At 38.8% G+C, this 14,392-nt stretch overlaps 1 protein-coding gene across 1 annotated transcript in view; it reads right to left on the bottom strand.

Moving 5' to 3' along the window:
• Positions 1-14,392, bottom strand: part of pcca (propionyl-CoA carboxylase subunit alpha) — a 78,441-nt gene that overhangs the window by 14,989 nt on the left and 49,060 nt on the right. The window contains exons 14-17 of the mRNA XM_079461503.1: positions 8,362-8,436; positions 6,754-6,822; positions 6,592-6,667; positions 6,306-6,519 (exon numbers count right to left, since the gene is read on the bottom strand). Coding sequence (XP_079317629.1) covers positions 6,306-6,519; positions 6,592-6,667; positions 6,754-6,822; positions 8,362-8,436 — 434 coding nt within the window. The remainder of the gene's footprint in view (positions 1-6,305; positions 6,520-6,591; positions 6,668-6,753; positions 6,823-8,361; positions 8,437-14,392) is intronic.

The following is a 14,392-nucleotide window of genomic DNA, read 5'->3' as shown; positions in this document are numbered from 1 at the left end:
GTGTTGTAAATTGTGTGGCAAGAGGTTTGTGGCCCGCGCAGAGGAGGGCGAGTAGAACTGGTTACATGATCTTATGCTTCCGGTAACAACAAAACTGGAAAAAGGTTGGGTCTACATGGGCTGTGTGTAAATTGGGGTCACATAGTATGTACAAGAAGCACTGTGTCATGTCTTAAAACTAAACATTGTTTTATAGGAATGAATGGACACAACACAAAGGTGTTGCAGCTTTAGCAACCGATTCTCCAACCCATATGACCAGATTGGTAATTTGTCCCTTTCCCCCAACGCAACCCAGCAGAAGCAGCAGAAGAAGCAGGAAATATAGTCGACAGGTGTTTATTCGATGGAAACAAAATGACAACTTCGGAACAATTCAATTTACCAGTGATGCACCGAAAAGAGAGAAATCTGGACACTCTGGACTGAATACTTAAAATGTACATTCTAAATACGCTTTTGTTCGGAATTCCAAATTAAATATTAAAATAGTCATCAATGTTAAAAACATGATTACATGTTAAATACTAGATACAAAGTTTAAAAATTGCAACCAGGCGCCAACCTTTAAAATATTTTTTATTCACAACAACTGTATAGGAGAAAGTAGAGAAAGTACCCAAAGAAGCGTCTTAGGACATGCAGCTTTATCTGATGTGTCAACGTAATTTCAACCAAAATAGAGAGAAAGCACGATACATTGAGTGCCCCCTCCCCTTTAAAAATAACCAATAGCGCTTCATGAACGCTGATTCCTCAAGTTGTGCTCTGACCTGTTACACAAGAAAAGCAAAAAAAAAAAGTTTTTTATAATCAAATATCCCCAAAACACAGAGGATGCCTACTTGATGAACCAAGTAAAGCACGGACCTCCTTTCCTCCATCCATATTCTTGTCTGCTCCGGTCACACATAAAGCATGGGAAATGTCCAACTGGGCAATTAAACTGTGCTGAAATATTGGGATAACAACACCTAGTCCTACTAAGCAAATCTGAGCAATTTGGTTAAAACCAGGTTAAAAGACAAGGACCGGTGACAGCCAGGAGAGACTGCTGGCAGGAGGGAACAGACCACACCAGGGAAGACATGGGCTGGCTAACCTTGTCGCCAGGATAAGTTAATGTGTGTATCTATGGCTTTGAAAAACACGAGAATTAAGCATACCCCTGGAGTCTGCGAGAGCGGGGCGCAATCAGACGGATCACATGGCAACAGAGCTAGGAATTGAAGTGACAAAGAGCCAAAAGTTGGAACAACAGGACAAAAACAACAGATATGAATTTGCGGCTAGACAAAGGTAACATCAGAGAAAGGTCTAAAAACCCATAAGGGCAGGAAGAAGTGCCTGACAGAGCTAAGTGAGGGGCCTTGCCTTGACCAAAACTTACCAACACTCAGTAACCCAAAGACCAATCAGACGCGAAAAGCAGTGGAAAATGGATGGACCTCAAATGCGTTAGCCTAAATCCTACAACAAAGAGTACTCCTATGGGGTGGAAGGATTTGCAGGGAAAAGCAAGAAACCAAGGTTACAGGAGGAGACGGCAGACAGGCTGAAGTCGAGGAGACAGCAAGATATAAACAGATTTGTGAGAGATAGGAGGAGCTTGAGAAAACAGTGGAAGAAGGCCAGAGAAAAGGAAAGGCCAAGAGGCACTACATGGCTACATAAAAAAATGGCCTTGCTGCAGAGAGCTTGGAAAACAACATAAGAAAATGTAGCGAACCAGGACCACCTACTACAAAGTTCCGTCCAAGTTCATCTGTGTGCATTAAAACAGGCAATATAAGCATCAGCTCCTGGACCCAACGGTAATCCATACATGCTCTTCATGAATGCCCCTGGAGTGTTGAAGTACCTTTGGAGATTAATGGCTGCGTCATGGAAAAATGGAAGGATGCATAATGATCCCTAAGGAGAAAAACTCCTCAACTATTGATCAGTTTTTACAAATTAGCCTTTTGAATGTGAAAAGTAAGATTTTCTTAAGTGTTGTGGCCCATAGACTCCCAGCATTCCTGAAGAGTCCCTAATTAGTCGACACTTCAATACAGAAGGGTGCCATAGGGAGTTTCTCAGAATGTTTGGAACATGCTAACATCATGGCACCGTTTACAAACAGGTTAAGACCTGCATGTGTTTTTTCTACATCTTGCCAATGCCTTTTGATCAGTGCCACATAAGATGCAATGGACAGCCTCCACGTTCCAGAGCAGATAACAGCTGAATAAAGCATACTATCAGGATCTCCAATTCTGTATTACCACACACAATAGTACCACCCATTGCCAACTGCTGGAGGTTGGCATAATGGCAGGTTGCACCATTCAACGCTGCCTTTAACTGGCTGTCACTATGTCAGTGGATATAATAATCAGAGCACCAAATTGGGAGGTTGGCAATGGGTTGCACCTACCTTCAATCAGGGCATACATGGATGACCTGACAACCAATTCCTGTTATCTCTTATTTTTAATAACAAATTGTTTTTAATCTGCCCCCAATAGTTTCTGGGCAACAAGTTACATATATAATAGTGGTACGTTAGCCTTTACCTATTTCTTTAAATAAAATTGCACACAATGGTTACCATATGAGACCACCAAACTTAGCTTGGACCATGTCTGTAATCATAGTTACTATCTAACAGAGGAAAGTTCCCAGGTTTCCGAGAGAGCCCAACATGTCTCAAACTTTAGACCTCAAAAACATCACTGGATTATAGATGGTTCAAATGTGCTCCAAGCATGCTTAAAATGCTATAAAGTGAATGTGAACAATCAAATATATGAATGGTAACATTAAATCATTGAATCATTCCAATAAATCCATGTGTATACAATCATCTTTGGTTAAGCGCGATTTCGGATCATCCTACTGAAACATCCATGTCAACTAATGTTCTTATGAATACTTCTTAATACGGTTTAGTATAATAGCTGTGACTCTGACACTAAGGTGCTTGGTTGCAGCACTAGAGACCAAGAGAGTGGCAGCAAATGCCATCCCCCAAAACGCCCAGGCTAACTTACTAAAGGCAGTCCTTTAATCGGGAGGAACAGAAAAATGTCCAAGCTCTTTTCCTCAGACTTAGGCCTGCTGAATATAGCCAGGGATTGGGAAATGCGAGTTTACTTAAACCACAGACTAATTTGGAGACAGTTATTAGGTCCAACTTTAGTAGTACTGTCATCATAGTTGAGTTTACGATCATATTCTTCATATATACATTTATAACCTTTCTATGAATTGATGTTCTTGTTATGTACATCTTAAACATTAATCCAAAGTAGTTAAATAAATGTGTGTATAACTAGATTTGTAGTAACACTTTAATCATTAAACTTAACGAATGAAAACATCTGACCTGCCCACAAACACTTCTAATAGTTGGTGTGTTTACATTATCTAGCGGAGCCAGAGACGATGGCATGTAGTCGTTTTTACTTCCAAATCCAAAGGATGATGATGCTAAGCAGAGGATACAAATATTTGTGGAATTGTGCAAATACAGCGTTTTTTTAACGCTTATTTGCATATTTGACACACTGCCTTTGTCTCTAGCCAGTATTCCTTTGGGTTACCAGTAGAAGAACCCATACTTGGCTAAACTTATGAAGAGTTTGGTTGCAAAATGAGAAAAACTGTTTAATTTTTCTTTTAAATCATGCTTTATTATGCTGTCATGTTTTTGTTGTGTTAGTTATCTGTATTTTTTTAGTTATCATGTCTTAAATTAAATCAGCAGCATTCTGACTTCTCTATAGTGTTAAACAGGCTTTCTGCTAGATCCATTAATTTTTCACAGATAATTGTCAGCAATCAGAGAAACCTGTGAAACCACAGAAACTGTTTCACTCAATCAACAAGCTAGTGTCACTCTAGTGTTCCTGCTTTGACTCACCTTTGTAAAACGTTTTTGGAGTTTTTTATATTTCGGCATTTTCTGGTATTTCTCTCTCCAACTTTTTCATTCATGACTCCCAGTCTCTCTGTAATATGGTTTTGAAAATAAAAGCTACGACTTCTAGAGTTGATCCGGTTCCTTCTTGTTGCTTTAAATCATGTTTTTATTGTTGTTTTGAGTACTATCAATGATTCTTTGTGCCCTGCTGTCACCCCTGTACCAAAAACTAATAACATGGAATTTGATAAACTGAACAATTTTCGTCCCATCTCTAATCTATCATTCCTTGCCAAAATTTTTGAACAAATAGTGGCTTCTCAACTGCTTTCACATTTTTCTTCGAACAATCTTTTTGAGCGACTTCAATCTGGATTCCGTTAACTACACAGTACGGAAACAGCATTAGTTAAGGTCACCAATTACTTGTTAATGGCTTCTGATTCAGGCCGCCTCTCTATATTGATTCTTATTGATCTTAGTGCCGCTTTTGACAATTCTGCATTGAAGTGGTTTCAATCCTATCTCTCTGATCGCAAGCAGTTTGTTGTGATGGGTGGTTGCAGGTCTGAGGTCGGTGAGGCGCAATCTGGTGTTCCCCAGGGATCAGTTTTGGGCCCTTTTTAAAAGTTATATTTTTCTTCTTGGCCAACTTCTAAGAACACTTGCTGTTAACTTCCACTTTTATGCTGATGACTCTCAGATCTACATACATTCAAAACCAGATGTCAATATGCCTGTGGCTTTTCTTTCTCAATGTTTTACTGAGATAAAAAAATGGATGTCTGAAAATTTGCTCGGTCTAAACAGGGATAAGACCGAAGTAATGCTTATTGGGTGAGTTGGGCAAAGCGGAGTCTGCAACTTTAGGTCTGGATGGCTCTGCTTTACAGTTTCAAACTAAACAAAAAATCTGGTGGTGATATTTGATGTCAACTTAACAATTGAATTGTCTATCAGCATGTCAAAGTATCTATTTTTTCATCTCAGAAACATTGCCAAATTACGTCCCATGTTGAATTTTTCTGTGGCTGTAAAGTTAATCAACACTTTTGTGTATTGATTATTGTAATGCATTGCTGGCTGGAGTTTCAAAAGCTACCCTAAGTAAATTAGAGTTGGTACAAAATTCAGCTGCCAGAATACTGACTAGGACCAGTGCAAGGGAGCACATCACACCTGTCTCAGAAAAATTGCACTGAATTCCTGTTAGTTTTCATATTAATTAAAAAATTATCATGCTTATTTATAAGGACTTGAATAATTTGGCTCCTTAATCTTGGCAGTGCTTTTAACCCCCTACACACCTACACGTGTTCTACGCTCTTCTGAATCAGGACTTTTATCTGTCCAAACAACTGCTTAAAACTATGGCCAATCGGGCTTTCTCTTCACTGGCTCCTAAATTGTGGAATTCAAAACTTAAATTTTTAGGCTAGCGTTTAGGTGATTATGTGTTATTATATTGGCCTTGTTTTCTTTGATTTGTTCTTTACTGCGTGTATCTTTTTATTTCAAATTTATTCAAAAATTCTAAGTATGTAAATCGCTTTAAGATGCTACTTTTAAAGGCGCTATATAAAAAAAGTTTATTATTATTATTAAACCGGATTCTTTTTCTTTACCAAGTATAGATGATTGCGTAGACAGAGTTGGTTCAGCCAAATCTGTTCCAAAAATTGGTCTTAAAGGATACTATCAGGTTTCATTTACTCCCGTGCACGAGACACTTTTTTATTTATGTCGTATGCATGCTCGTCTTTTGCGTTTGGTGGAGGCCAATCTTACAATAAATCTGGCTAAATGTGTATTTGCTAGAAAAAATAATGTTTTTTGGGGACGGTGGTCATAATCTTTGTTCTAATTTCTCAACCATGGTGGCGCCCCTAACCGATCTTCTAAAGGCTAAGGTAAAGTTTGACTGGTCTGCTATTTGTCAGAGTGCATTTGAAAATGTAAAGTTACTGCTAAATACCTGTGTTAGCTGCCCATCTGTAGGATCGACCATTTCAGTTGTATGTCCTATTTCACCATACTACCTGTGCGCCACGTTGAATCTTATTGAAAACATACTTTTTCCAAACTCCTCCAACGAATTTTGCCGGATTTGTACAAAATGTTGTATATGGCTTCAAGAGGCATCACAAACAAAAGGTTATTAAAAGCTTTTTGATTGATCAAATGCGATGATTTTGTATATTGTCACAAAACTTTGTATGTATCATCACTGGCACAGTTAGTTTGTCTGCCATAGAAGAACCTTTTTTGTCTAAATGGTTTCATAATCCTTTATCATCCAAAGAAAGGTTCTTTGTGGCGAATTTCTTTTTTTTATTAAAAGAGAAGAAAGACTAACTGGTGTGAGCTTGTGTCTCCTAAATGCCCATGAAAAACTCACCGTAGATTGCCTAAGAACTTTTGTGAGCGGAGTTGTGCTGCTACATAAAGTGCAGCAGCAGTAGCCAGCAGGTCATATCTTCCTTCTGCTGTTAATACATGACCTTTAAACCCATCCGGATATACCTCCTGGAGAAACTTTGTATTGATGTCACCCGACACAAACCGAGGGTGAACGATGATCGCTCTCAGAAGAGGAATGTTATGAGCTACACCTGAGAGAATGATAATATAAGAAATTATTAAGTGTTTAAATATGTGTTTGTATTTCTTCATGCAATGTATACCTCTAATGACGTAATTATCAAGTGCATTCTCCATTTTCTTCAGAGCTTCTGCTCGTGTGCTACCATATGTGACCAGCTAATAAACGACAACAACAAAGCATTAGACTAGTCTGTTTTTAATCGCTAATAAGACTTTTTAATCACACATAACACTTTTATTACCTTAGAAATCATGGGATCATAATAAATGCTGACGTCACTTCCTTCCTGAATTCCACTGTCCACACGAACCTTCAAGAGAAAAGCAAAACAACAATAATTGTGAAAAATTACAACATTTCAGCCTGATTTTTAAAGTCCTACTTTGATTTATGGAGTGTCCAACAACAAGTTCATACACTGTGTAAAAACACTAATATTTCTAAATTAATAGGCAGTTATTATTACCTCACTTCTTGACCGACCCTCAAATGATTCGTTGAGCGATTTATCTGTCTAACCCCTCCTTTCTGTCAGCCTAATTTGATAAGACTGGTCAGATAGTCTAGCCTGCTGTGATTGTTCTACCACGTGCAGTGGAGCGGATGCGGGCACTACACAGAGTGGCGCAAATGTGACCCGTAACTGAAATTAGAACTATAGACGACCCGTTTGCGTGATTTAGAGTCCACTCTTTTTTCTTGTATTTAACATTTTATTTAAAATTCTAATTGTTACGTATGAGTGGTCATAACTGTTAAGAGTGTGGTGATTTATATCACACCATGAACTCCATATATAGTGAACACACATGCAGTTTTCAGTTTTATTAGAAAAGGTGAGTGACAATAAATTCAAGAATATTTCAATGTCTAAATGCATACACCGGACAAGTTTATATACACAACTCGAATTCTGGAAATGTTGGGACGTTTTTATTCACAATGGAACAAGTTAACACTGAGAATTTTTTACAATTTTAAGCACAAAATTAGCTCATTTAAAATTTGATGGCTGCAACAGGAAAACTCAAAAAAGTTGGTACGGGGTAAGGCTGCACAATGAGGAAAATGTCACATTGCGATTTTTGAGGTAAAAATGTTGGAGCGGAGGAACACCTTCCAGCATGTTATCACAGCATTCAGTTCAAAAGCCAGCATCTCTGATGGTATGGGGGTGCAGATGGTATGAGCAGCTTGCATGTTTTGGAAGGAACTATGAATGATGAAAGGCATATAAAAGTTTTAGATGACGTGTACTTTTAGGCAAGGCCTTGTGTATTTCAGCAGGACGATGCAAATAAAAATCCAGATCTTTCACCTATAGAGAACATTTGACGCACCATTAAACAAAAAATACGTCAAAGATGACCATGAACTCTTCAGCCGCTGGAAACCTGTATCAGGCAAGAATGGGCTCAAATTCCAACACCAAAACTCCAGAAACTCATAACCTCAATCCCCAGACATATTTTAAAAAGTAGAGGAGATGCTACACCATGGTAAACATGCCCCTGTCCCAACAATTTTGAGACCTGTAGCAGGCATTAAACTTGAAATGAACTAATTTCTCAGTTTAAACATTTGTTATGTTCTCGGTGTTGTATTGTGAATAAAAAATTGGCTCATGTGATTTAAATCTTGAAAGTTTTCATTTTATTCTACTTAAAAAAACGTCCCAACATTCGGAATGCTGGTTGTATATATATATATATATACAGTTTATACTATATATAATTTCTAGATTATAATTTCTTGTGGGGCACCAGATTTTTTTATAGGTTTAAAGGGAGGAGTGACCAAAAAGTTTGAGAAACACTGGGTTAAAATAAAATAAGCTGTAAGTACTCACATCAGCTAAGCTCAGTGGCTCCTGATACTGAGAAAGTCGGCCGATGGAGGGAAGACCAAATGACTTGTATGGATCCTGAGAAAGAAAGAGAGAGAGAGTGAGAGAGAGGAGGATTTCTCTTAAAATATACCTTTTTGAAGATACTGCGATAATCCTTTCTCCCAAACATCATAAAATAGAGACTGTGTCTGTCCCCCGGATTAGCAAACATAAAATAATGCGTAAACCTCTCAAAGGTAATTGAATTAACGTTAAACTAACTAAACATGAACATAATACAGATAATCAATTGTTTCGACTCGGATTGCTAAATATTAGATCTCTCTCTAATAAAGCACTTTTTATTAACGATATGATAACAGATCATAAAATAGACATGCTCTGTCTGACAGAAACATGGCTAAAAGCCAGATGATTATATTGCTTTAAATGAGTCTGTCCCACAAGATTATTATTATACACATGAGCCTCGTCTTAAAAATGCAGAGGGGGAGGTGTTGCTGCACTTTATTGTAACTCTTTTAGCATTTCCCAGAAGTCTAATCCTAAATATAATTCTTTTGAAGTCATGGTACTTGATGCATCAATACCTAATACTAAGGATAAAACATCTTTAAAAAATATTCTGGCTATTGTATATAGGTCTCCAGGGCACCACACAGATTTTCTTAAAGAATTTGGTGGGTTCTTATCAGAACTAGTACTGGCTGCAGACAGAGTCCTTGTTGTTGGTGACTTTAACATTCATGTAGATAACGATACAGATGATTTAGGAATGGCTTTTAAATAATAATAATAATAAATTGAATTTATATAGCGCTTTTCAAGAACTCAAAGTCGCTTTACAAAAAAATAAATAATAATAATAAATAAATAAAAATAAATAAAAAATAAATAAATAAATAAAAATTAATAAATAAAAATAAAAAATGGGACATGGAGCTATGGGTAGGCAGAGGTAAAGAGATGGGTCTTGAGGCGGGACTGGAAGATGGCAAGTGTCTCAGAAGTGCGTATGTCAGGGGGTAGGGAGTTCCAGAGCCTGGGAGCTGCCCTAGAGAATGCTCTGTCCCCAAAACTGCAGAATTTGGACTTTTGAATGGAAAGGAAAGGAGACCAGCTGAGGTGGATCTGAGGGACCGTGAGGGTTGGTACAAGGAGAGGAGGTCAGTGAGATATGTGGGGGCCAGATGGTGAAGGACTTTGTAGGTGAGGATCAGGATTTTGTAGGTGATCCTGTGGGAGATGGGAAGCCAATGCATTTGTTTAAGGACTGGAGTGATGTGATGCCAAGATTTGGAGCGGGTGATGAGTCGGGCGGCTGAATTCTGGAACAGTTGGAGTCGGTTGATGTGGGTGGAGCTGATGCCGAGGAGAAGTGAGTTGCAGTAGTCCAGTCGGGAGGAGATAAAGGCATGAATGAGTCTTTCGGCAGCTGGGAGTGTGAGAGAGGGTCTGATTTTGGCGTTGTTGCTGAGGTGAAAGAAGGAGGTTTTAACGACTTGGCGGATGTGAGGCTGAAGGGAGATGGTGGAGTCAAAAAGCCGTAAGACACTCAAAGACACTCTTAACTCCATGGGCGTTAGACAACATGTGTCAGGACCCACTCACCTTCGTAATCATACTTTAGATTTAATATTGTCTTATGGTATAAATGTGGACGACGTAAAAATCCTTCAGCAGAGCGAAGACATTTCGGATCATTATCTGGTATCATGCTTGCTTCACTACCCAATGGTGGCAAATCAAACTCCTAGTTACAAATATTGTATAACAAGTACGTTTCTTGATAATTTGCCTGAATTGTCTCAAATCTCTAGCATGAATAATAACGTTGAAGATCTTGACTTTACAATTGAAAATTTTAATGCCACCTTCTCGGAGACCCTAGACATAGTTGCTCCTCTGCGCTTAAAGAAGATTAAAAATGACAGACCGACACCGTGGAATAATGAACACACTCAACCTCTAAAGAAAGCGGCACGAAAAATGGAGCGCAACTTTAAGAAAACTCAATTAGAGGTATGTCATACTGCCTGGAAAATGACAAGTTACTGGAAAATACAGGAAAGCCCTAAAAACGTCTACATCCGCCTTCCTTTCATCACTAATAGAAGAAAACCAGCATAACCCTAGGTTTTTAATTGGTACAGTGGCTAAATTAACCAAAAATAAATCATCAGCGACTTCTGATTCTGTATACCAGCATAGCAGTGATGATTTTATGAACTATTTCACAAATAAAATCCAAGATATTCGAGAAAAAATTATAACTATGCAACCAGAAGCGAAACCCGCTGAACAAACGACTAACTACAGCGCCCCTAAGGAGAATAATTATTTTCTACTATAGATCACAATGAACTATCTAAATCAACTGCATGCATGCTAGACCCTATAACTACAAATCTACTGAAAGAGATGCTCCCAGAAATTATAGATCCTCTACTTAGCATTATTAACTCATCTCTGACATTAGGACATGTGCCTAAAGCATATAAGGTGGCTGTTATAAGGCCCATTGTCAAAAAAACCCATCTGGACCCTGGAGAACTAGTTAACTACAGACCTATTTCGAATCTAACTTTCTTATCTAAAGTTCTGGAAAAAGTAGTCTCAACTCAAATATGTTCCTTCCTCCAAAGGAATGAGATTAATGAAGATTTCCAGTCTGGATTTAGAGCACATCACAGTACAGAGACTGCTCTGATTAGAGTTACAAATTATCTGCTTATGGCGTCCGACCGAGGTTGTATCTCCTTATTGGTGCTGCTAGATCTTAGTGCTGCATTCGACACCATTGACCACAGCATGCTCCTACATAGACTTGAAAATTATGTCAGTATTAAGGAAATAGCTTTGAAATGGCTTAGATCTTATTTATGCGACCGTTTTCAATATGTAGCAATAAACAATGAGGTATCACGCAAATCGCAAGTCCAGTACGGTGTACCACAGGACTCAGTCTTAGGGCCTATGCTCTTCGGATTATACATGCTACCTCTAGGAGATATAATAAAGCGACACGGAGTAAGCTTTCACTGTTATGCTGATGATACGCAACTTTATATTTCCTCGAAGCCTCATGAAACGCAGCAATTCCATCGAATAGTGGAATGCATAGTCGATATAAAAAAAGTGGATGAGTAGCAATTTTTTTTTTACTGAATTCGGACAAAACTGAAGTGTTACTTATTAGACCGAAAACCGCCCTAGGTAACAACCAACAATACTGCTTAACTTTTGATGGATGTTCCATAAAACCCTCATCTTCAGTAAGGAATCTTGGCGTTTTATTCTATAGTACTTTGTCATTTGAGAACCAGGTCACCAACACCTGTAAAATTGCGTTTTTCCATCTTAAAAATATATCTAAACTACGTCATATGCTGTCACCATCAGATGCAGAGAAGCTTATACATGCCTTTATGACATCTGCCTTTATAGATTACTGTTATGCACAATTAGGTGGTTGCCCAGCTCGAGTTCTTACACGTACAAAAAAGTATGAGCATATTAGCCCGGTTCTGTCAACCTTGCAATGGTTACCTATAAAGCATTGCATTAACTTTAAAATCTTGCTCATTGCCTATAAAGCCCTGCATGGTTTAGCTCCTCACTACTTGAGAGAACTTCTCACATATTACAGTCCATCACGTGCTCTACGCTCTCAGGTGTCAGGTCAGTTGGTAATACCTAGAATTTCAAAATCAAGTGCAGGCGGCAGATAATTTTCCAATCTAGCGCCTAAACTTTGGAACAGTCTTCCCTGCACTGTCCGGGAGGCAGACACACTCTGTCAGTTTAAATCTAGACTAAAGACGCATCTTTTTACTCTTGCATACACTAGACTATCATTATATATATAAAATCCAAAGATCTAGGCTGCACTAGTTAGATCAACCAGAACCAGGAACACTTAAAATAACAACTGATGCATTTGTTGCATCAAAGAGTGCAGAACAGTACTCTACTCTCAGCCAGTCTTGTCTCATTGTTCCTAGGTTACTAGAGTGGGCAGGACGCAGTCCAAGGTTACCGGAGCGGTCCATACCTAGACCTGACAAATGCTTTGATGATAAAGCTGGACGAAAGACGTGGCGACTATACAAAACTTCAGTCGCTATTAGATTATTAATGATAATTTTAAAGCTAACTTTTTTTATTTTGCCTTGATGTGCAAGCACTGTCGAGCTTGTGCAGAGGCTGCAGTTTTTGCCAGAAGGGAACTGGAATCCCCTGGTTAGGCCTGGTTTCCCTCTGAGGTTTTTTTCACCTCCAATGGAGTTTTGGGTTCCTCGCTACCGTTTGCATCCTGTTTTGCACTGTTTGCCTGGCCGGGGGGGCTGCAAGAATTTGATAGTCTTGTTTAATTAACACTGCATATAGGAATTTATTGTGTGTCTGATATTTGACCTGTGTTTTGACTTCCATAACCTTTTATGTTTTACTTATAGTCAATGTTTTCTTGTACAGCTGCTTTGTAACAATGAAAATTGTAAAAAGCGCTATATAAATAAAGCTGACTTGAGACTCATTTATATATATTTATATATACACACTCACCTAAAGGATTATTAGGAACACCATACTAATACTGTGTTTGAAGCCCTTTTGCCATCAGAACTGCCTTAATTCTTCATGGCATTGATTCAACAAGGTGCTGAAAGCATTCATTAGAAATGTTGGCCCATATTGATAGGATAGCATCTTGCAGTTGATGGAGATTTGTGGGATGCACATCCAGGGTACGAAGCTCCTGTTCCACCACATCCCAAATATGCTCTATTGGGTTGAGATCTGGTGACTGTGGGGCCATTTTAGTACAGTGAACTCATTGTCATGTTCAAGAAACCAAATTGAAATGATTCGAGCTTTGTGACATGGTGCATTATCCTGCGGGAAGTAGCCATCAGAGGATGAGTACATGGTGGTCATAAAGGGATGGACATGGTCAGAAACAATGCTCAGGTAGGCCGTGGCATTTAAACGATGCCCAATTGGCAGTAAGGGGCCTTAAGTGTGCCAAGAAAACATCCCCCACACCATTACACCACAACCAGCCTGCACAGTGGTAACAAGGCATGGAGGATCCATGTTCTCATTCTGTTTACGACAAATTCTGACTCTACCATCCGAATGTCTCCAATGAAATCGAGACTCATCAGACCAGGCAACATTTTTCCAGTCTTCTACTGTCCAATTTTGGAGAGCTCATGCAAACTGTAGCCTCTTTTTCCTATTTGGAGTGGAGATTAGTGGTACCCGGTGGGGTCTTCTGCTGTTGTAGCCCATCCGCCTCAAGGTTGTGCGTGTTGTGGCTTCACAAATGCTTTGCTGCATACCTCGGTTGTAACGAGTGGATATTTCAGTCAAAGTTGCTCTTCTATCAGCTTGAATCAGTCGGCCCATTCTACTCTGACCTCTAGCACCAACAAGGCATTTTCGCCCACAGGACTGCCGCATACTGGATGTTTTTCCCTTTTCACAACATTCTTTGTGAACCCTAGAAATGGTTGTGTGTGAAAATCCCAGTAACTAAGCAGATTGTGAAATACTGAGACCGGCCCGTCTGGCACCAACAAGTATAGTGTGTGAAGTCTTGCACGTGCAACATCGATGCACTCCAAGGCAGTGCAAGCTGTGTATTAATGTTTAAAAAGTATTAAAATATATATTTTCTTGGAAAATGACTCATCATTTTGCAAGACAACAGCCTTATTTATCGGCTGGTGTCGTGTAGAACCTTTTGAAGCTGCGATGATCCTTAAACAACAGCCCCCTGTTTTAGTCCATTACATGGATAAGAACCCTGGAAATCTTTCCTCATAAGCCTCAATTAGTTTTTGACAGAAGAAATAAACACGACATGACATATGAGCGAGTGAAATATCATGACATTATAAAATTAACTATTCCTTGAATGTGATACGCTGATAAGATTTACGCTGCACTGCAATTATTTAATAAGTCTATTCCTGAAGATGTTACTTGTTATTTACAATATTATTGCTTGTTCAATTGTGCTTTA

The sequence above is a fragment of the Barbatula barbatula genome (genome assembly GCF_947034865.1).
Source record: "Barbatula barbatula genome assembly, chromosome: 8".
NCBI lineage: Eukaryota > Metazoa > Chordata > Actinopteri > Cypriniformes > Nemacheilidae > Barbatula > Barbatula barbatula.
Note: the sequence above shows the minus strand (reverse complement) of the source record. Positions and strands in the feature narration are given on the sequence as shown.